The sequence below is a fragment of the Anser anser genome (assembly GCF_964211835.1).
Source record: "Anser anser genome assembly, chromosome: 25".
Taxonomy (NCBI): Eukaryota; Metazoa; Chordata; class Aves; order Anseriformes; family Anatidae; genus Anser; species Anser anser.
Genome location: NC_139746.1, coordinates 2,864,917 through 2,888,198, shown reverse-complemented (window position 1 = coordinate 2,888,198; position 23,282 = coordinate 2,864,917). Strand labels below are relative to the sequence as shown.

Here is a 23,282-nt window from a genome sequence, read left to right as displayed (position 1 = left end):
TATTTGCTTTAAAAATGAAGGACCAATAGAAGACAAGTTATTATATTGTAAGCTTCTATGAAGGACCCAGTAGAAGACAACTTATTACATTATAAGCTTCTATCACTCAGGAAACTGGACCTCCCTTAATATTAACAATTCCAGCACTTTGTCCTTATTGTCCATGACAGATTTTTTTTTAAGGAAAAGCATCAAGAACTGACTGAAAAGAAATCCCAGCCTGACGCCAACACAGGCAGCTTTTTCACTGACTGCTCACAAGGAGGGAAACAACTTTCATTTACTTGGCGGCCGAGACAGAGCAGGTGTGCAGAGAGCTGGAACTGAGCCTCATGGCTTGGCCTTCAGGGAAATGGGAACCAGAGATGTGCACGTATCTTGCTTGTACAGGCTGGATGGTATTTTATTGTAACCAGGAAGCTTTTCTCTCTCCAGAGGCCGGCCTCTCTCCCATCTCGATGTACCAAGAAAGAAATCAAATGTCCCGTTAGAATAAATGGAGAGCTAATGCTCATCTGCTTGATTTAGTACTTTGATACTACGTTGATTGGACCCAGATACAAACCCTAAAGACAAAGTCAAACATCGTGCAACATTAAAATGCTTTCTTTCATCTGTCATCCTGGACTGAAGTATTCTAAGCATCTCAGGAAGGCTTCTTCAGACATGGCCATTTGATCTGATTGCCAAAGGAGCATCTACAAACCTAGATAAATCTACCCCACAAAAGGTCATTTCTGTGCCATAGGCCCCAGGCTGGGAACCCAGGAAAAGGGCAGCTTGAGCATATGTTGGCCAAAAGAAAGAAAGAAAGAAAGAAAAGAAAAACAAGACTTGAGGTGAGAGACGGGGGGAGGACCAAACACATTTCTTCAAGTTTTTCTGCAGGTGGCTTCAGTTTCAAAACCACTTGTGTCCTTCACTACAGAGTGTGTGGCTGTCCACAGCCCCTTGAGGTTTACTGATCTACTGTTAAGCTGCTGAAGCTAACAGCACAGTGCTTTGTACACACAGCCGCCAAGAGAGCTGACAGCTCAGAGGCCTGCAAAGCAGCCTGGGTGGATTCAATTACGGCTTCGAGATGAGCAAGTAGAGCAACAACAAAGGACAGTAGCTTCAGCCTTTGAAATGCCAGCTTAGAGCATGAAGGCAGTGAAAAATAATACTTTGTTAACTTCTTGTGTAGGAAAAAAAGCAGAACACTTCCTTTAATGACACATTAGCTGACAGTGGTGCTTTTATGACGGTTTCATAGTCACTGATGAATCACTGGATGGAAATGCGAGGACAGACTGTTCCTATCTAAAGGTTGCTGTCCTGGTGGTTCACTGTCACCTGCAACAAGGTGCTGCTCCTCCTCCTGCTTCGATGACCCAGCATCGTCATCAGAAATTCAGCTGGTCCAAGCTTTTTGCGGGTCTGATTAGCCCGAGATCACCTCCGAGCACCCGGAGGTTTGCGTGTCACCAGCAGAGCCACAGCCAAAGGCAGCTCGCCAACGTCACTGCCGGCGTCTCGGCCGTGTCACTGCCACCACAGCTCGTGCTTCCCACCACAGCAAGCCAAGGTGTCTCTGGAGGTTATCGGGCTTTTCTTCCATTGTATTCCCTCCTAATGCAGTTCACATGTTTAGACATTTCCTTTCACAGGCAACCGTTCTTTCCAAATTCCTTACATTTTAGATTATATATCCTTGTTTTTGATCTGTTGCATTAAAAAATGCTTTCATTTGAAGCTTAATAGTGAGGGCTCAGTGCATCTGCCAGAGTTCCTGGCACAGCTAGCGTCCTGCAGGAGCAATTACTTTCCAGTGAGTCTCCAAAATTGCTTATTTACTTTCACTTGTATGCCAAAAATACTTTAAAATCAGGACAGTTTTTTCCAGTTACACAATCACCAGAAATATCTTGAATCCATACGCTTCCACTGTGGTTCAATAGTTAATCTGAAAATAGTCAAAACAATTTATAAAGTATGCAAAAAGTGTTCTGTCCCAGGATGAAGGCTTCTGAAGCACAGCTCCATGTGGTCAAGTCAACGAACGCTACAAAGCAAATTCAGTTCCCCCCTCCCCGTTATAACAACACAGGGGAAAAGAGACGGCAAACGCTACAGCAGCCAGGCTCTGCTGCTCTTCGGCAGCTTCCTGAGTGGAATTATCGCAGCCAACCACTTCTAGAAAGCCCTTTCATGTCTATTCATGTTGGGTTTATTTACTACTCTTGGCAAAACAAAATGACATTTGATTTCTGACAAGAAGAGAGATTTAGGATTTTTTTCCATTGGTGCTTTTCAATAAATTATAGTTAATTAAGAACATTAGTGAGCAACAGTAGCTGCTCCTACCCCTTTTGATTTACCAAAAGCACTAATAAAATGTAGATTTCGGCTCTTCTGGTTTAAGAATCAGAGTCTGTCTCCTCCCTGTCCTGGGGGCACAGGTAAGGAAGTGTACTACACCCACAACACCCATCTTCTGAAGCATCTTCTCAAAGGACTTTTTGCAAATTGAGGGCACCACCACTTGTTTTCCTTACTCATGCATATTTTAAATTCCCTTTTAAGTTTCAACGGTTTGCATGGGTGTAATTCAGAGCAGACTGGGGCCTTACATATTTTGCATACCAACTAGTTATGTGAGTCCAATTTCTGAAAAAAAAAAAAGATTATATGAGCATTATGATGCAGTTGAGGAGTAACCGGCTGGAGAAAAAATTACAAGAAAACCAGAAGGATTTACTTTTTAATTTTAAGCGCATGTTCACAAATGAAAGCAAGCATTGTGTCCATCAACAATGGCCGGAATGGAATCAGTCTTTCTTCAAACCTACTGAAGAACCATGGTCTTAATTTGTAGGTTTAAGTTACTAGCACTCTTTTTTTTTATATATATATATATATAAGGCATCCAGACTTTAAATGATATTGCAAAAGTAGAAATAGCATGATAAACCTTCAAAGCTGAAATAAAAAAGAACCTGTGTTTTAACTTAGCGTTGAGTATTTATACAGCCGGCACCATTTAGTCCGGCATGTTTGAGTGAGTGCAAGTCTGTGGTTGCAGTTGTGTATAAAAATATTGTAGCCTGCTCCTGCTTTAGGAACTAAACTTCAGTTCCCAATAGCTCCCTCTGTAATTCTCTTTCCAAATAAAAGGAAGAACTATTCCTGGCTCGTAACGGTGTATTTCTGTGGCTTCTTGAACTATAATGAAGGCAGTCTGGAATGTTAAAAATTACATGCTCAATGCCAGTTCTTAACCCAGGGTAATTTAGGCTTTAAATGTTTTGAAGTTTACATTTTGAGTCTGTTATTGTACAACTTCTTAATTAAAATGTTGCTATAGTCCAGATCACTAATGCTTCTTGCTCAGAGATCCATTAACATCTATCTTAAAACCACTACTTAGGGAGTTCGATAATTTTGGTATTGAGGGCTAAGGCCATCTGCTTGGAAAATTATTTGGTTTTTATTTGGCTGCTTCTAATTGTAGAAATTCAAAGACATCTTTGATATCCACTGGACTCCAACAACAGAAACATCACTTCTCTTTCAGTAAATGCTTCAGTGCTTGTCTTTACTGCAGACTAAATCTTGGTGCAGTTCAGGAAATAATCATCCAAGCTTGTCACTGATGAATCAGGTTTGGATATTCCCCTGTGCACTATAGGGAAAATATTTATCATTGATGCTCTTTATCATCTATGTGTTTTCCCGTTGAAATGCTGCTAAAAGATCAGAAAAATGTGCCAACCTCACTTGGGGCTTCTGATGTCACCAAAACACAACAATAGCTATTGTTCAGACTAATATTGTCCTGGACTCTTCTTGTTATGACCTGTAGCAGAGTCATCAGACTAGCCTCGAAATATACTTTCATATGTACATCCTATGTACAAAGAAGTGTGACTGTAACCTGACTTTAAGCCTCAGCTTAAGTTAAAAATCCTCTCATTTGACATGTAAACGGAGGGAATTTAGATCAGTATCAGTGACAGATAAAAAAACCTGAATGTTGACATCACAAGGATTTTTTTTCGTTCTTTTGGTGGGGGGTGTCAGAACTGGACCAGGTTTTGAAAGAGATTCCCTGAAGGATTTCTCAGCCCAGACCCAGAAATATCCACCAGCTGTAGGAATAACCCAGCAGGACAGCAATGGCTTGGTGATAATTCTGAATATTGAGGGGGAAGTCAGAGCTTTCCAGCTGAAAAGACCCGTGTGCTTTCTCGTACCAAATAATGTGGTAATTATTTAATTATTTTCAGCCCAGGTTTAGGTTCCTCTTTGGCCTGAGGCACTTGAGTACACATTGTGCGCATATATGTGTGTGTGCATTTACATAACATACGTTCCTCCAGGACAAAGTTTTAGTCCCAAGGCTTTGGCCATTTGACAGTGGTAGGCTCTTACATCTTCCACCTGAAGCACGTCTGCTTTGTCTGACAGCTCATTAAAACCTATGGGACCCCACAGTGGAAGGACCCTAAAATGTGAGACAAGACACAGACACTGCAGTCCAGGAAAGCAGCTTGTTAACAGCAGAGGACACCCTGTCCACCCTGAGCCTGCATAATGCACAATTACACAGTTATTATCCTATTTACATTTACTAATTATTGTGCCATAATAACACCTTCCAGGGAGCATCCTTCGGATTCTCACAACTCCCTCCGTGCACTGTAATGTCCACTAAGAGCCTAGGACAAACCTCGGGGCTGCTCTAGCAAACACAGTTCTTTCCTGTCACAGACCTCAAGCCCTCAGTCGGTCAGTTGAAAGGTATGCTAAAAAATACAGTTGACCTCTTTAACCTCTTTATATGGAGTTTCAGACCTTGACTTTTATCACCCTACACTTTGGTATGATGTACTGAAGACACATCAGATTAAGCACTCTCTTCGCACCAGCCACATGCTTTTATCCACAGCACATCTCCGAACAGGACATGGTATCTGACCCTTCAGCTCCATGCCTTATTTTTAGCTCTGAATTTTGTTTTTCAGGTGTAAGTAGAATGAAGTGTTATTATTTCCACATAATCAAGGCAAAAACAGTTTCACTTTCTTTGAAGCTTTTTATCTCCCTACAACTGGATTTGAATCTCTGACTTCATCACCACAACCCCAGAGCCATAACCACAAGGCCACATGGTCCCAGAGCTGTTTTTGGAGGTGGTAGAGATGTGAGTTATTTTAGAAGCTGCTAGCTATAAATTTCAGTTATATTTGAAGGAGGGTAAGTTAGCTTTGAAAGTCCTTGGTGAGTCTGTCCTTCAGAGACTAGTGGGCAATTACTGAGGCCACTGGCACGAGCTCGAATGGAAGGCTGTCCTGCAGTTTCTACCATAAACCATCCAGTACAAACAAACAGCAATTGTGAACAACAGTTAAACTAATTGTCCTTGTTGGTATTACTATCCCAAGACGGGTTGTGACGCAGAAAGTCAATCTGCACAAAGTCAGTTTTTCATTACAGTGAACTCCAAATAGCATCAAAACAAGTCAATTTTAGACCGCTTGACTACGCTTGATAAATGCAACCCAAACACCTTGATTCTGTTTTAAAAAGCCTTCACCCTGACCCTTCAGTTCATGATGCATTTTTGCACTCTTGGTTTCCTGCCTGAAAATAAATGTGAATCTGCCATTGCACACCACTTTTTCCATAAACTACACAGAGAGGTAGGGTGGAAAATGCTATGAGCTCTGATTATAACTGCAAAAACTGCATTTGCAAAGTAAAGATCATTTGCCATAATGATATCCTGAATTTGAAAGGCTTGCTTGCCAGGATTCATCCAAAGGAGGTTGCCCCTGGCACACCCAAAGCCCAGTTGTTGACATAAGATAAAAGACCTAAACAAGCAAAGAATGAACAACAGAATGAGTTGCTAAAACTACAAAACATGGGATTCATCTTTCACATTTTAAAACTGTTTACATTTTTCTTGTTTCACAGCAGTAATTTTCAACTGCAAAAGTTAACCACATCTGTGTGAAATGTAGATAACTTTGGGAGTGAAATGATTTCAATCAGAATAAGGGTCATCTGAGAGATGGTGGTAGTTACTCATTCAAGATCGTGCTTGATACCTCCAGCTCCCAGTTCAGTATTTCATTGTCACAGATAGAGCAAACCACAGCTGCTCGAGCAGTGTTATCGATATCAATAACATAGAAACTAATTTTACTCTCTTCCTCGTGCTATACCTGATTCTTACCATTGGAGATGCCCTCACACAATAGACAAGGTCCAAGGGAAAAGCACATGGCAAAAATGCTGCTGGCTTTCAAAAATACCAGAGATGATTAACCTAGAAAATATATATATATATATATATTTATAAGGCATAACCTAGTGATTTAGGGGAGTGAATGAGGATAATGAAGGACTGAAGAGAGCCCTTTAAAAAGGAAAAAGAAAAAAAAGGAGTTTCTCAAATCTGTGGAGCTGGAACAGTATTACCTGCAATTGCCTTTAGCTGTCCAAAAACTGGCCATATCATCCCAGGGTGGAATGAATTATCTCTCACTTTCTCCTTTAAGCACAGTCTTTCAGTTCCTTCTCCTACATGCCCGGGCTGTGAATGTTTAAAATGGGGAGAATAAATGCACATCACTGCCCAGCTAGGGCAGCGCAGGGCAATCATCCCATGCCAGTGAACCTGCTCCTGCAATGATCGTGTTTGTGCCTCCAGCGTCTCAATAAATACTTGGTCTAGAGAGGCCAGGTAGATGGTACAGATGGTTCTCGTTCACGCCTAGGGTGCGCAAATAATCCTTAAGGTGCTGATGACTCAGATAATGATGAGACTACTGGAAATGCTCCTAGAAAATTAGAAAATCACTTAGCTCCACTGTCCTGGAGTTATCCACAATTCCAGGTCATTCTTACTGACAGACATGAGAAGTGGTTTGATGGTAAGATTTCTTAGCATGTTGTAAAATGTAAACTCAGGAGAAAATAGCATTCTCGGTGTTGAAGGTCACATCTATTTTGATACATGGAAGCATTTTTGGAAGCAGCAGTCCCTTTGGAATTGCAGTGAAAAGTCCCAAGAAAAAAATAAACCATGGAAGACTAACGTTATGCCTGAAACACGTGGGCAAAGGCACCGATAAAGTGCAACTGACCTCTTCTGCTGTCTCTCAGGAAATCAGAAGTCAGTTGTGCCTGCTATAACTATTATTTAATAGTTGTGGAATGGCAGCGGTTGGAGACCTGCACTCAGCGCTGGACACAGGCCTTTTACTGAAGAGCTCACAACGGCCATTTTGTCCTGGTTTCCAGGAAGGAAAGGTTGTTCCTGGAGCCTAAGAAAACCGTCACAAAAAATCTCGAAGGAAAAACTAAAAACAAACAAACAAACAAACAAACAAGGAAAACATTTCACTAGAACCCATCTTCGGAAAAAAAATATAAAAATATTTTTCTATCCAGAGAAATAACTATAAATAAAGTTTGTACTATTAAAAGGGTGAACGCAGAAAAAAAGGGCTATTTACATAGGAGCATTTTGTGCTGTTTCAGTCTAATTTGTCACCGATGTAGGAGCCTCATACGTTAGCTGGAGGAAATCCAGAGCTTTCAAAGGTTTTCTGTCAGGGCTTGAAAAGTTGCCAGTTTTTTTAATGGAGCCGAGCAGTCTCAGGCCTGTTGTTCTCAGAGATTTTGCGAGCCAGGGCCGCATGTTAGCAGGAAACAGAGCCAAGTGGGCTTCCTGAGCGTCTGAGAGAGGAAACACTGTAATAAGCATGGAGGCTGTGGTTAAAAATAACTCTGGTATATAAAGGCTGCAAAGGATCCCCTCTCACTCACACACGCCACTGCCTCTTGGCTGGCTGCTGCGCGCTGATTTCATGTGAATGAGACACTTTGCCATCTCCGTGGAGCAGGTGGTTTTTAAGCAAAAGAAGGCAGGAAACGGCCCAAGAAGAAGTAAAGCACACGATGGTCCATATTTTGCATGTTTTCGGCAAACGCTGTCGTAGTTTTAGTGGACGAGCATTGTCAGGCTGAGCGAAGCTGTAGTTACAGGCACAGCGTTTCAGTATCTAACTTTAGGCTGAAGTAAAAGTTATGCTGAAAAATAACTCGGTTTTCTGTGATCTGAAACTCAGAAAAAGGGAACAGGGTGAATCATGCGAGCTCTTGAGCAACAGGAGAAAGGGCCCCTTAAATTGTCACCACCAGGCCCAGTGTGGCTTGTACCACTTCTGCTCCGAAAGCTTTAATCCCACTCTGTGCCCCCCCGCCGGTGCTGGCCAACTGGAGAAGCTAAATGTGGCAACCACACGGAGCGGATCGGCAACCATCAATCTGTGTTCTGCAGTCCTGGTGCTCTGCTTGCCTGCCAAGCAGAGACTGCCTGCTTCTCCTCTCCACATTCAGCTTGTACAGAATGAGCCCCATCTCTTTTTTGCTTCCAAAGGCAACGATTTTCCTTGCAAATGCGGGATAAAATCCTAGCAGTTGTTTGGCAAATTAATGCCCTCTTTTTCCCTGCTGTAACCTGATCCTAACATCCATACCGAACTCCATTCTGAACGCTTCTTTGTAGCCCACATTATGCTGTAATTGGCAAAACACGTTCTTCCCAGGCTTGTATTTTTATTGCAAACATTTATTTGGCACTTTATGTGGCAAATGAAAAGAAAATTTCACAACTCATTCTACAAAGTTGCATTGTACTAGGCTGTCCCTTGAAAAGAATTTTATTGCTCAAGAATAGCTGTAACCGTTCAAGGGATTTCAACAGCGTTATGCTCTTGAACTATAATTGCTGTGTATACTATATCTGCTATAGCACCAAGTATGAATAATTTTGATCAATATCAACCCTGAAATTTGGCACTTAATTTCCCCATAGAGCTTAGTGTCAGTAATAGGTATGACATTCTTTGAAGGCATATCAGTTCAACACTTCAGAGTAAATTTTCAGGGTGCATGAAAAAATAAGTTGAACTGTTGTTTCTGAATGGAAAGCATTTTCTACAAGACACAAAACACTGCTCCTGAGCTGAGAGGTATCCAGGAATTTAAATGTATAAATATCCTAAAAGGGTAGGCATTAATAGCTCAAGGAAAAAAAAAAAAGTGTTCACAACAACAGTCATAAGCCTCTGGAAAAAGTCTGTCCCAAAATATCTCAGTGAAGTTTCAAAGCTTAATCATAATGATATAACAAATTGTGATCATGGAAAATATATATACCATTCTGAATACTTCAGTGATCTAAGTCTGAGGACTTCACAGTCCAGGAAGACAAATGAGATCAGCTGCTCTATACATACAGCCTATCATGCAAAGATGCCTGTCTTCCTCTCACTGGCTAATTCACTAAGCTCTGATTCATACTTCCATGTATTCAAACAGGGAAAGTAATTCCAGGCAGCAAGCAATACCAATTAACAGTGTCACAGTTAATGAAATGCTTGCTGCAGTATTTCCCATTACACAACTGCAGGACATATGACTAATAAATAATACAGGTGCAGTACAAAGAAGGCATTCTATAAAGGAGAACTAAACCCCACATGTTCATCATGTTAAACAAGGCTTACCACCCTACACCCTATATGAACTCCTACTTTGAGTGTTTAGTGACTTATCCTCTACTTATCAGATAAAACCATAACCTATAAAGATACAGTGCACATCAATGAGGGGGAATAAAAAAAATAATAAAAAAAAAAACCTTCCTCACTTCTAAGTAATTCTCTGCTTGTGGCTGGTTTTGAGCTTTGTCCAGTCTTCTCTCCCTCCCCCAGTTACAAGCCGTGAACTTCAAAGTGACAAAAAATCTGCTAAGAAAGCCATCTGCATCTGCCATGCTGACTCAGACTGGAACAGATCTTACAAATTAAAAAGAAAGAAAAGTGCATCTGATTAGCTCTTTGAAGTTCCCTCAAACAGATTTTTTTCCTGCATTAATTAAACCCCAAACACAGTTCTCACTTCCAAAACCAGTTAACTTTGTATGTCTTACAACATTACTAATGGTTCCGAGTGGACATGAGAGATAATATATCATTTTACTTTTTCTCCTGTCATCTCCAGTAAATTATGTAAAAGTTCTTTCCTAAAACATAGACCAGGAAAGACATGACAAGTATGAAACCTCACGATGCAATACCCATTCTATTCCAGGATCAAATGGGGTTTTTCAATCTATTATGCTCTCTTGGGGTTAATGGAAGCTTTTACTTCATAACTCAAGCACTATTACCCATGGCCCAAGTTAGTGCCACTGTGCTGACACAACTCACTTGTGTATTTGCAAGGGGGAAGAAGGCAGAGTTGTAAACCTTGCCCAGGGAAGGCAGGCATGTCCAAGGAAGCTGTTGATAGGCAAACAGTTTGTTCAGGCTGTGCTTCCACTTTCTTACTTACACAGAATCCCATTTCACTTCCCTGCCCCATGCTGGTTCCCAAACATTATCTGCAACTTGCTAGGGCAGAGACGAGCTCTGCCTTTCAAGTTTCATCTTACCGGGCTTTCGACCTCACCTATTAAATGTTTGTTAATAGCAACAGTTATTTTTCTGAATGAAACCAAATAAGTACCTTCTGGCCTCTGCCACACCCTTACTTGTACATCTCTTTACTACTGATTCTGTAATGAAAACTATTTGGCAGCAATTGAAAATTGCTATACATAATCAGAGCCCAATAATTTAGGCAGTTTCACTGATAAAATTAAACGTCAGTATGGTTTTTGAAACTGTGGTATCATTTCACAGTTCTGTAAAAAAATGAAAGATCTGTCAAATGTGTTTTTAATTGACAGCTGAAAGGGACATCTGCAATACAACATATGTGTGTTCAACACACATGTCAGTAAATGTTGGCAGAAACGCAACTACATACCTAATCAGAGCTGATAATTTAAAAACTGGCATAAAACGTTTTGGTCTAAAGACTCCCCAAATCAAAAATGACAAAGAATAATTTACAGCTGAATACTACTCTCCTTCACATAGCAAACTCGTGTAACAATACATACTTAACCTCAATTAAATTCATGAGACATCTGACTTTTTGCATGATTTATTGAACCATGAGCTTGCTTTAATGACAGGAACAGCATTTCCTTGAGTATTTCTGAGACAGTTTTTCTTTTTATAAGTAGACTTATTTATTGAAAAGGACTTTAAGCTTAATTTTACTTTGCATCTATGGATGTCTGCATGCAGTGCTTTAAAGTATCAACAGCTGACATTTGTTAATCTTTGTGAAATGAGCTAATAAGGCTTTCACTAAAACAAATTAAGATTGCCATCACAATGAATGGAAATGATAGACCTGTCAATAATAATGCTGAAAAAGCAGAAGTGCTAAAAAATACTTCTGTTCTCTCTTTGGGAAAAAGCCAGATGCTGTATTCAGATCAGACAATAATGATGTTGAAATACTTTCCATTCCAGTAACTAAGGAGGATGTTAAAACAACTGCTACTCAACTCAAACAATATTAAGTTGCCAGGTCTGGGTAACTTATAAGTAAGTGTTTCAAAAGAACCAACTAAGGACATATCCAGATGGTTAATGTTTATTATCAATCAATTTCAGAACAGTGGGGAAGCCCCAGGTGACTTGAAGAATGTTAATATTATGTCAATATTTTAACAGGGTAAACAGAATGACCCACATAGGCTCATCTGTGTTATATAAACCTGGGCAAAATACTGGAAGGACTTAATACAGAAAAAGAATCATAAATAAAGAGAGTTGGTTTAGCTAATGACAATGGCTTTTGACAGTGTTTTAAATAAGGCAGCAGCGCTGATGTAACAAGCAAATCTCTGTAAGGATTTGCCTTATGCAATATGATTTTCACAATAAGAAACAAGAAAATGACAAATCAATATGGTGTGCACACGCAAATTGGTCCAAACACAAGCTGATACATCTTGAAATCTAATTTAATTTTAATCAAGCAGGTTTATTAGTTCTTGATCTTTTTTATCGTCACTTACAATTCAACATTGCTAACAATGACCTGGAAGAAAACAGAAACTGTTACTGATAAAGTCTTAGATGACAAAGATCAAGGAAGTGCTATATAATTAGAAGGACATGCTATTGTTTAATAATTATTATAACTGCTTCACTATCGATGCAGAAATAAACACCATGCATGGCCATACAGAGAAGCTTTAAAGATTCTAGGAACAAAAAACGCAAGCAGCTCTGCTTTTTGGCATAGGCAAAACCAGATTGTTACCTGGGTCAACAGAACAGTAATGGCAGCAAAATTGCCCTGCTAGAGATGGCCGTTGCGAGATGCCTATTTTAGTGGTACCTTTTCTTACAGGAAGTAAAGGCAACACACTAGCTGCTGCCCACACACGCAGTCTTCACCTCCTCTCTGTGCAGCCTTAATAAGCTGGATTCCTCCCAGTTGCTCCAAGCCTCTGGTGATGCCTCACAGCCCTGCATCGTGGCCCGCTAGCACTCCCACCCGGGGCTGTCTTCTACTTTTTGGTCTTCCCTTGTGCCCCATGTATTCTGGTGTCACCAAAACTAAATCCAAGGCTTTTCAAGCCTTGAGCCAGCACTGAGTGCTGAGCATATTTACATGGTGGTGGTAACCTTGGCTGGGAAGCTGAGATGCCATGAAGGAGCTGGGAGAGAGGAGGGCTTTGTGAAAGTCACTCACGTGTGTGAGTAACTGGAAGTGTGCAAGTTACCCCTCAGCTAAAGAGGGGTAACGCATTTGTGTGCTGATTCACGTTTCTGGTGCTCAATCTTCAAGAAAGATTTTGAAAATATGCACACAGTTCAGAGGAGAATCACAAAAAAAATAAAATTAAAGGAAAAATATGTCATATCAAAAGCTTCATGAGCCCCATCAGTTTAAAGTTATCAAAGAGATGAAGGTTCACCTTTGTCTTTAAGTTCTTGTATGGGAACAAACTCCAGGCATGAAAGGTCTGGTCAAAAAGGCTCCTTTATCAAAATAATTTGTGATGTTACTTTAATCAGATAAAAGGCTTACAGGATTAAATCACTGTCCTGGAATTATGAGATGCCTATCTTAAAAATACTCGTATATTTCATTTTATGTGGTTGTTTACATCATTTTACCAACTTCTTCTTTGAGATTAGACTTTTAAAAGTACCCTTTCAGAATCTGCAGTTTGAATTAACCAAAACCTTGTGAGTCAACAGAACTATGGTAATTTGAGATACAGATACGGGCAAACAGAAATCCTATGATAATGTTTGTCTCATTTAAATATGTAGTGATTGGTCATAGCATTACTATCACTGTGATTCTGAACAGTGTTCTAAGAGGTCTAATTCTCATCTTGTTTACCCTGCTGTTATTACGTTAGCTCTAGGTGCAAGTCAGGGCTTTCTGAGAACAATCTCATGAGAAAGGAGAGCTTCTTTTGTTTGTTTATTTGAGTTCAGCAATGACTCAGAATGCTCTAGAAGCCAGGTGACGTGGGCATTCTCACCAACTGATCCAGCTGCAGTTTCACCAAAGGTGCAGTTCATCACACAGCCCCGACTCTGAATCTTTTATAAACTTGTGGAATCTTCACTACAATCCCTTCAAAAGTTTCTCTTGATGTAAAAGCAACAACAGAGATCAGCAGCAACACCTATAAAAATCAACTTTGTCATACAAAAATGGTAGAGCCTGTGTTTACTTTGGCAGGAAGACAAATCACACTTCATTTAGTTCTCCTCTACCCACAGCAGATTAACAAATACCTTTTAATCTCACATTCTTCACATTTATACACCAGTGGCATCACTCCTGATCTGTGCTGTCATAAGTGAGATCAGTGCCAGAGTCTCGATTTTAGATATTTTAAATAAGCGTTGCATACAGGAGAAAAAAAAAAAAAAAGAGCCAGAAAATTTAGCACAACCACAAACCAAGTGGAAGGTCATGGCAACGTTGTACTCAATTTGTACAGAACTAGTGACTCACAACGTAAATAAATTCTCGCATTCAACTTACCACGTTTAATATAGCAACATTTTTTTTAGCTTTGCAGCTTTATTTGAAAACAAAAAGAAACTAAAGGCGGTTAAATTATTATTTCATTAATTTGGCTTTCATCCTCACTACCCACTAAGCATTTCCTTTATGCATAGAAAAAACACGACAGTTAGGTGACAGAGTCAGTGCAGGGCTAGCAACGAATGTCCTCTCAGTGCCTACTAGAAGTAAGCATCTGACTAGACTTCTCAGTGAAATGTACACATACAGTTGTATATCCTAGAAACAAAATATTTTGTTATAGCTGTTGCTGAAATCACAAGCACATAAACTGACACAGACATTCAGGGTGTGTTATCAAGGGAACATTCACATTCATTCGGAATTCATCAGAGTATATTTTCTTGGCTGACTCACAGCACCATATATACGTATTGTACACTTACTAACATTTTATTAGAGGAAAAGAGTTTACATTGAAAGATTACACAAGTGTGACATTACATAGCTATGAGTCATACATCTTTGTGTACTTCGTTACCATGCATTCAGTGTATTGATTCTGCTCCAGTCACAGAAGTTTGGCTGCTCCTCCTGGCCATCCTGTGAACTTTTAGAATAAAAACTATAGAAAGTTATACAAGAGATATTCATTATTTTAAAACACGTGTAGCTATTGAAAAGATCATTTATTCACCCTAGCAACTGTGCTTTCCCGAGATGGCTGCATACAGCCACAAGCCTGGGATGGGCTCTACTGAACATGTACAAAACGTTTCTGAGAACCAGAATCCATCAAGGGCCATCGCTTTTTCCTCTCCCAGGGCACACAGCACATAAAAGTGAGAGTTGTTCTCCTACACTCTTCTGATCTCCAGCTCACTTAGAAATCCTTTCAGAAGTGATTGCAAAGGAAATATGGAGGAGGTACAGGGAAAGCATAGCTCTTTCTCTGAACAGGCTCTCAAAGAATCTGTCTATCCTGTGATAGATAGTCGTTTTTCCCAATTTCAGAATTGCCACTTTTGCTCTTTTGGTCTTGGCTGGCTGCCAAGCAGCTGTGATTCTCAAAAACAGGAGTCTGAGCCACATTAGCAAAAATTGTTGGAGAATAGCTCCTTCAGACTGGGCATCCGAGCTAGAGGCCAAGGCAAGGGAGAAGAACAGTCTTCCCTTCTAAAAAAATTCAGCACAGGACCATAATTTGGCTATGGCCAAAGCAGATCACAGAAGCTACTTGCATTATTTCTCTCATAATGTCATAAGGAAACGTTGATTTTGGCAATCTTTGTGCAGCAAATGGAAACTCCGCTAGAGACCCGAGCTTCCATTAAATGCAAGCCTCAAGCTTTTTCCTCGCAGGGAGACTGCTTGCGAGTGGTGCAAAAAACCTCTCCTACAGTACCGAAATGGGTCTGTGAGGCTGGAGGGCGAGCAGTGCGTTCATCCACACAGAGCAGTGCCTCTGCCTCCCGTGCTGTGCTTGTTGCACCTCCTGCTCCCACCCAGCTCAAACTTTTTTCCTGGGGCACAGCCCAGGGACGAGCGCAGGCTGTGGGGCAGCTGCTGTGAGGTGGGGGGGGATCAAAACCCTCCTTCACATCTTCCTCAGCATCCATGGGGCAGGGAGTGTTCCCTGCTTCACAGCAGGTCCCTCACAGTGTCACTTGGAGCACAGACCCATCGGCATCCCCTCACGCCCCAGAGAGTCCCCTCAGCGATCCCGGGGCAGGGACACCCTCCGTGGCCCCTCATCCCTCAGCATCCCCAGGGAGGCAGGATCCCCTCAGCTCTGGGGTCCCGAGGGCAGGGTCCCCTCGGCGTCCCCTCAGCTCGGGGGGGTCCCGAGGGCAGGGAACCCTCAGCGGCCCCCGGGGCAGACCCCAGCCGGAGGCAGCGGCCCGAGGCGGGGGTCCCGGCTTCGCGGTCGACGGACCCCGCGCTGAGGGGAGCCGGCGAGGGGGGACCCGCGTGGGCCCTTCACGGCCCCGCTCCGCCCCTCTCCGCCCCGTTCGGGCTCGGTTGGAGCTGTTCGCGTCCTTTTATACCGGGGCTAAATTTAGGCTGCGCCCGAGCCGCTGCCTCCCGCCCGCCCCGTCCGGGACGCGTTTCCTCCGCTCCCTGCAATTGGCTTGAGGGCGCCCGCGCCCGCGTTATAAGGTGGGGAGGGCGGCTCGCCGCGCCGCGCCGTCCGCCGTCCCGCCCGGCCGCACCATGGCGCTGAGCGACACCATCCTGCCCTCCTTCGCCACCTTCGCCAGCCCCTGCCGAGAGAAAGCCCTCCACGAAGTGAGTCCGGCCCCTGCCCCCCCCCCCGCCCCGCCGCGCTGAGGCCGGCGCCGCTCATCGCGGGGGTGTGCGGCGGTGCCGCCGCCCCGCTGCTCCCTAGCCCCGCGCCCCTACAAACCCCTCCGTGTTCCCCAAACAGCACCGCTAACCTTCTGCCTTTTCTTTCTCCCCCAGAGGTGGAAGTGCGACCAGGAGGCCAAGGCCCCCGCTGGCACCTGGGGCAGCCTCTCCCCTCGCAAAGAGGATGAAGACCTCAACAACGTGCTGGATTTTATCCTTTCCATGGGCAGCGACAGCTATGGCCAGGGCGCTGCCGGCGGGGACTATCCCCCCACGCAAGGGGAGAGCAGCGGCTTTTACCAGACAAATCCATCGCCGGGATGCTACAGTGCCCTGGAGCAGGGCAGCCCTCCGCCCTACAACGCCGGCCTCATGCCGGAGATGATCCGCTCCGAGATGGACTCCAACTACTGCCCACCTGGCAATGTCCACGGGCGGTTCTTCGTGACGCCCAGCTTCGGGGGCCCGCAGTTCGTCGAGAACATTAAGCCCGAGCCTGACATGGACAATTACGGGCCAGTCATGGGTCTGGTGCCCCAGGCTTGCCCGAAGATCAAGCAGGAGGGCAACGCAACCTGCATGATGGCCTACGAGCAGCCCCGGGTGGCCAGCTCTCCCCAAATCCCTGGGGCAGAGACGCCCCCGCTGAGCCCCGATGATCTCATGGTGAGTGACTGCCACACGCAGATGATGTGCACCTCGTCCGTGTCCTTCCAGCAAAGCTACCACCCAGCCTCCGGCTTCCACCACCCGCAGACCCATCTCCAGTACCAGAACACCTCCCAGTTTGGCCTTTTCGAGGACAGCCTGCCCTTACAACCCTCTGCTCCCAGAGGCATGCTCACCCCTCCTTCCTCGCCTCTGGAGCTGCTGGACTCCAAGCCAAAAAGAGGACGGCGCTCCTGGCCTCGGAAGAGGACAGCCACTCACACATGCACCTACGCAGGCTGCGGGAAGACCTACACCAAGAGTTCGCACCTGAAGGCCCACCTCAGGACACACACAGGTAAATACAGCTGGATACTTCATTTGTAGATATGTTGCTTTCCGGTTGGGATAGCCACCTGTGTAAAACAGTTTGCATGCAGAGCACAGCCTGAGCTTTAACCCTGTAACCTCTAAACTCCAAAAACTTTCACAGTTGGGCTGTGACAGCTGATCACAGCTATAGTATCTAAGTGTTTTCCAATGCATATGTGTGTCAAAGCTGTTGTAAGGGCTCATTGTCCAATGCCCTTTCTCAGAAGACTCAGTGCAGGTACAGGATAGTAAAGGAATTGCTAGAGTAGTCTTGTGGTTTAATATTACTTGGATCTTACTGTAGAGAGCTTGGTAGGAAATAAAAGGATATGCTGAGATAAAAACAGAAAGTTGCCTAGCGTGTGATGCTGTCTGTATGTGGGAGTGCCGTGCTGAGTCACAGTCTCTGTGATTTCTCCAACAGGTGAAAAGCCCTATCACTGCAACTGGGAAGGCTGCGGCTGGAAGTTCGCTCGCTCCGACGAGCTCACCCGTCACTATCGCAAGCACACCGGCCACCGGCCCTTCCAGTGCCACCTCTGCGACAGAGCGTTCTCCAGGTCAGACCACCTGGCTTTGCACATGAAACGGCACATGTAGCCCCAGAGACTCTGACCTGCGAACAGTGGACGCTATTTAACTGCTCAGGTGCAGAATTGTTAAAAACCTGTAGCTGGTACTACGTAGGGAGGCACCGACACTCTAGCAGTGGAAGCCGAGGAGGATTTGACACAAGGAGACTTAGCCAGTCATCTCCTGCAGAGAATTTGACGTGACTGTATCAGTGAACCTGCCCGTTCCATTCAGGAGAATAGGGGTTATTTATGCAGCTTCTGTGAAGGGTAAACTCCATAAGACTCCATACAGATTGTATAGAAGCTGTAAATATGTTTTTTTCCGATTCTAACTGCCCAGTCCTAAGCTTTATGAGACAATGTTTGTATGGAAACTGCCTGAAGTTGACCCTAGAAGAGATTAAATGAATGTTACTGTAGCTACCGATGTTATTTTAGATCTCAGTTGAAGGCATGGCTAAGAGAACACTCCTATTGTTAGACTGTTTGTTTCACAGGTGCAATAATATTCTTGTTTGCCATGATCTACACTAGAAGTACAGGGCTTGATGTCTTGTAAGAAAATAACCTATTTTACTGTAATTTTTTTATATATTGTAAATAATTTTATACAGTGAGAAATATTGTATATGTAAATAGAAGACAAATGGGTATTTTGCCTATTTCTGTTTTTATAAAAACGTAATTTTTCAATGTTTGAAAACATTTCATCTTTTTAATAAAATAAATCTTTAATTCCTGTGATTTTTTTTTTCTCCTTTGAGATTTCCCTGTTACTTCTTCCCTGATGGCTGGACCAACAACCACCTGCTTATGTTTTAAAATATCAGTGATTGTAAGAAGACAGTGAAAAAATCTGAGCTATAGGTTTTTCTAGAATAGATAACAGAGGACACAACTCATTCTCTGGAGTAAACAAGACACAACATGGTGTTTTATCAAAAAAATCAAATAGGAAAGTAGATCGTATTCAAAATATACTTCCTAAAAATGGTTAAGTAAGCAACACTGTAATTTCAGTCTCATTTCTAGTTTATGCTAGACTATTTTAATAGCATCCTTAATGTTTTCCAGATGCAGTTATAGTTTTGCCAGCAGTGTGTGGGTTTTTACTATAAATTTAAACACTGCATTTTTGTAATTACGGAGGCTTATTTTAAGGCATCCTTGTACATAAATTATCCTTGCTCTCAAGAGCTCAGTGCAGAATTCCAATAGAACAGTAGTGGAATTTAAACATAAATTCACAACACAGGTTAAAATACCTTCATAACTCATTCTCAAAAGCTTAAATTCACCTAATAATTTTGAACCCTACCCAGATTTCAGGAGTTAAGAGAGATACTTACTATTTTGGAGGAAAAGTTAACCAGTAATCCAGATTCTGAAAACTAATCTGACACATGCTGGATACTGCAAGAGCTACAGAAGTAAATATCTGCAGCAAGTCAAATAGAGCCCCCCCCAAAAGTTCTTCCACAGCTGTAAATGAGATCATAAGTCCAAGTAGTATATTTATGCAATTACTTTGAAACTCTGATGAGGCTTCTTTATTTTTGCAGCAACAGTTTAGCTGTGAGCCTTGATACTTCTCAAACAAAATCACTGTTAGTTAAACACACAGATTTAGCTTAATATTAAAGTATTTTTTTCTTAACATCTGGATACTGTGAACTTGATTTTAATCAAGATTGTGACATTTTTCTGACTTTACAAGTTAGAATACAGGAATGAAATCAACAGGAATACATTTAAAGAAAGCACTAATATAGCTATTCTTCTGTGAAAGCAAAGTCTGCAGTTGTTCATGTGGAACAGATGTATTTTAGGCTTCTAATCATTGACATGGAAGAATGAGTTCCACATTTCACTTTTATAGCTCTTTCAAAGTGAAATATAAGGGAGATTTAACATTTCTTCATTAAAAACAAAACTCATTTATTTGCTAGAAAAAAAAATTGCACAACCTAATTCCAGAAAGTGAGGATGACTTAAAGATGTTCTAAACTTAGCACATGCATTGTTGCAACAGTTCTAGGTATTTCCTTCTCTTTCCCCATAGCCAAAGATTTTCATATTTCAGCATGCCGTTTGGTGGTTATAGCCTTAAGAATGATTTTTTTTTTTGAAATTAATTCTTACCCTTACCTTTCCATAGTGATCTCTTTCCCTTGCTCTTTCTGAGGAATTGGGACTATTTTTTAGTCATTCCAGGGGTCAGTGGTACAATGCTATCTTACACTATTCCCCTTTATTAACATAATTAAAAAAAGGAATGGAGGTTTGCCACCTCGGTGCACTCAGTACAGCCACCCATCGGTGCACAGTCCCACATCTGGCTCAGGAAGGTCCCGAGACAGAGATGTCCAGCAGCAGGAGAGAGCCTGGCAGCATCACGACCTCCTTATCATGCTCTGCTCGTCCCCAGCCACCTGTGCTGACCTCTAGTAGAGGCTAGGTGAGCCTGCAGTCTGGCCACTTTAATATTTTCCCAAATTACACTTGTGGGAGACAGCTACAGCCAGTGGACTGTCACAAAGGACACGAACCCTGCACTCTGCCTGCGTGCAAAGAGAAATTTTACTGCATTCACCACCCCTTAAGCAAATGTGTGTGGCTCCTCTGCAGGACCCACTGCAAGAGCTTGCATGGTCCTCCTCCCTCCTCCATTACCTCTGCACGGGAACGTCCAAACTTCCCTGTGCTCCAGTGAAAGGTCTGGCTGTGAGGCTCAAAACCTCCGCTACCTCTGCTCCTGTTCACTAGAAGGTCTTCAGACAAGACACTTCTTATCTGCACACTGCCGTGTAACCAGACAACGCTCAAATCATGATGAACAGCGGGGACATGCTCTCCTGTGTTGCTGTTCCCCCTGTAAAAATAAGCAGGTTGTGTCCTCGGAGCTTTCAGATTTGTTGCGACTCATCTGAAAATAGGGCAAAGCCATCCTCTTATATATAAATATTAAAAAAAGAAGAGATCTAAAGATATATAAACACAGGCCTCTGAAAGTGGGGAAGGATTGGGGGCACAAAACATTAATAAAAGCCTATGACCAACTTTATTTTAATTGCTGAAGGGAGGGCATGTATGATAATATTTGTGTGGTCTTCACAGGAAACTGCAGGTTCTTGAATTTCAAGATAATCTCTTAGCGTAAACAAAGAGATGCTGATCTCATTCTTCTCACATTCTATTATGAGTAATTGTCAACTCTTTTTTTTTAATTGACTTAAATTAGTACATCCAAAGATGTGCTGGTGTGATTCCACCACGCTAGCAAGCTTCCCCTGGCCAGCAGGAAATCACTAACGCTCTGCAACGTATTTTAATAACAGGACGTCAGCTCGTAATCTTGTACATGATTTTGGTCTAATTAACATGAAAGCCCCAGCATCCCAAGCATCTCCCGGGGAGCCTGCAGGAAGCATGAAAGGGCAAGGAGTGCCCTTCCAATCTGCAGCTACCCTGGATTTGACTTCGACACGCTAGAAAAAAAAAATCGTAGTCGAACACGATAGGAGGAAATGTAGAGTCCGTTGTAAACAAGATTTTCACACATATTCTTATAAGATACCACAGTGATGGGCTCACTACACTTGCAAGATAGATTGCCAGATTAGATAGAGCTAGTTAAGCACAGAAACTAACAAATCCTGCACGATGTTCCAAGTGAAAGTTTTAGCTAACAGATCTGAGCGCCAGCCACCATCCAGCGCCGTTTCTGGTTGAAGTCAGTTAATTCCACGCCGGGTTTCAGAGCGCTGTGTTTCGCTACGCTGAAAACCGTTTTCTCTCACCTGCTGACTTCAGAAGTGTCAGTTAAGCCCGAGCTACATGGGAACTCTTCTTCAGCAAGCACGGTAACACGCTCAGCCTGGTGCTGCTGAAACAGCACCGAGCCCTGACCCCGCGTCCTGCCGCCCCGCGGGGCCGCTGCGATGGCTCAGCTCTCGAGGGAAAAGCAGCGCCCTGCCGAGACGAGCATCACCCCAGCACCCTGAGCGGGCAGGGCGCTTTTTTCAGGGGTTTTAAACCCTGAAATGGAAGGCTGGAATGGAAAACCCTCGTGCTTTTCTGGGAGCTTGCTGCAAAGCATGGATGATCACAGCTGGGGGAGTTTGAGCATTAATTGTGGCCGTGGCTCACCCCATGCAGGGATGGGGGATTTCAGCTTGTGTGAGTCCTTGGTTGCTTGCAGCCGTTTGCAAGCTGCCTAAAAACACTCCCTCACGCTAAACTTTGGTCCTCCATCCACAAGAAGTGCCAAAAAAAGTTTGTCCATTCTTCAAATTATAGGATTGTGCGGTTCTGTGGTTTTCTGTGGTAGAAACTCTGTGGTTTCCAAAGCTATTTTGTGCACCTATAACAGAGAGTAGCTGTTAGGCTTTTCTTAAATTTAATTTTCTAAGCCAGAATCCCAAGCTCTAGCAATTTCTTCTGCTATATTTAAATAAAACAAATGCAACAAAGTCATGTAGCCATCGCTATGGTAACTGGCAGTGTTGGGGGGAAAACATAAAGAGGTAAATTCAATCCAAACCCCGTGTGATTCAACAGGGAGAAAGCTATCCCTGTTGCTAACATTGGAAACATACTTGGTGGCATCTACAAACCTTAAAATTCCTGCGTGTCCTCGAAGCAGTTGCTCTCAGGTCCCACCTGCCCGGGACTCATCCTGATCTGCCCCGGGGTACAGCAGCAGCTCCCTGTCAATAATGAAGACCCAGGCTTAGGCACACGTCCTTTCAGAAACGTGCTTGCCATAGATTCAGAGAAGGAATGGATTTACAGGCCAAACACTACTAACCCACAGCACGTAGCCATACATGATTTACAGGCCCTTGAGGTAATGGGCTCGACTTATGGACTCCCAGAGACTCCTTAAAGCTCTGCACTGTTTGATCCCGAACACCCAATTCCCCATTTCTCAGGCTGAGATTGGGAATAGCCTCTGCCATGAAATAGTACTCTACACTTCTAGTGCACAGAGGAGACAGGAATTTATCCTGAGCTTGCTAGGCAGAAAATATGTTTGATTTAATCTTTTGAGGTCTGACTTTTCAGCCACAATTATTTGATCTTGTAACATTTTATGTAAACACAAAAAATGAGTCACATGCACTGCTTTATAGGATGGAAATGTATTAACTTTACAAAAAACACCTTTCCAAGGACAAGGAGAGCAGGAACAACAAAGTTCTCATTTACGCTGCAACTATAGTTAGCATTAGTTACCTCCTTATTTGCCTGCTTCAATTAGAATTCCTTTTAGTAAATCAAAAGTATTCCATCCTTTGTAGTAAGCATAAATTCAGCAACACAGAAATTGCAGATGAACTTCCTTACCTGTCCCAGGTTTATAATTAGATATGG

The 23,282-nt window shown here is 42.8% G+C and overlaps 1 protein-coding gene and 1 long non-coding RNA gene across 3 annotated transcripts; one reads left to right on the top strand and one right to left on the bottom strand.

The window, feature by feature from the left end:
• LOC310886626 lies at positions 1 to 7,398 on the bottom strand. Of its 2 annotated transcripts, none has more exons than XR_014575393.1 (3): positions 6,469 to 7,389; positions 6,224 to 6,316; positions 1 to 454 (listed from the first exon to the last, which is right to left on the bottom strand). It is a non-coding gene; the product is annotated as an uncharacterized lncRNA (long non-coding RNA). The 2 variants fall into 2 exon arrangements; XR_014575392.1 differs by lacking the exon at positions 1 to 454 and adding an exon at positions 604 to 2,649 and having other exon boundaries at positions 6,469 to 7,398.
• An 8,694-nt stretch (positions 7,399 to 16,092) lies between these two features.
• Positions 16,093 to 18,650, top strand: KLF2 (KLF transcription factor 2). The gene is made up of 3 exons (XM_083811321.1): positions 16,093 to 16,251; positions 16,426 to 17,317; positions 17,756 to 18,650. The coding sequence occupies exons 1-3, from the start codon at positions 16,177 to 16,179 to the stop codon at positions 17,929 to 17,931; spliced, it is 1,143 nt and encodes a 380-aa protein (XP_083667447.1). The 5' UTR covers positions 16,093 to 16,176; the 3' UTR covers positions 17,932 to 18,650.
• Positions 18,651 to 23,282: the final 4,632 nt, after the last annotated feature.

What these genes read in the sequence shown, in the direction of transcription:
- KLF2 (XM_083811321.1), top strand. Translation starts at nt 16,177, where the DNA reads ATGGCGCTGAGCGACACCATCCTGCCCTCCTTCGCCACCTTCGCCAGC. An exon ending in GAGAGAAAGCCCTCCACGAA is followed by an intron (nt 16,252 to 16,425) that starts GTGAGTCCGGCC and finishes TTTCTCCCCCAG; the next exon opens with AGGTGGAAGTGCGACCAGGA. An exon ending in CCACCTCAGGACACACACAG is followed by an intron (nt 17,318 to 17,755) that starts GTAAATACAGCT and finishes TTTCTCCAACAG; the next exon opens with GTGAAAAGCCCTATCACTGC.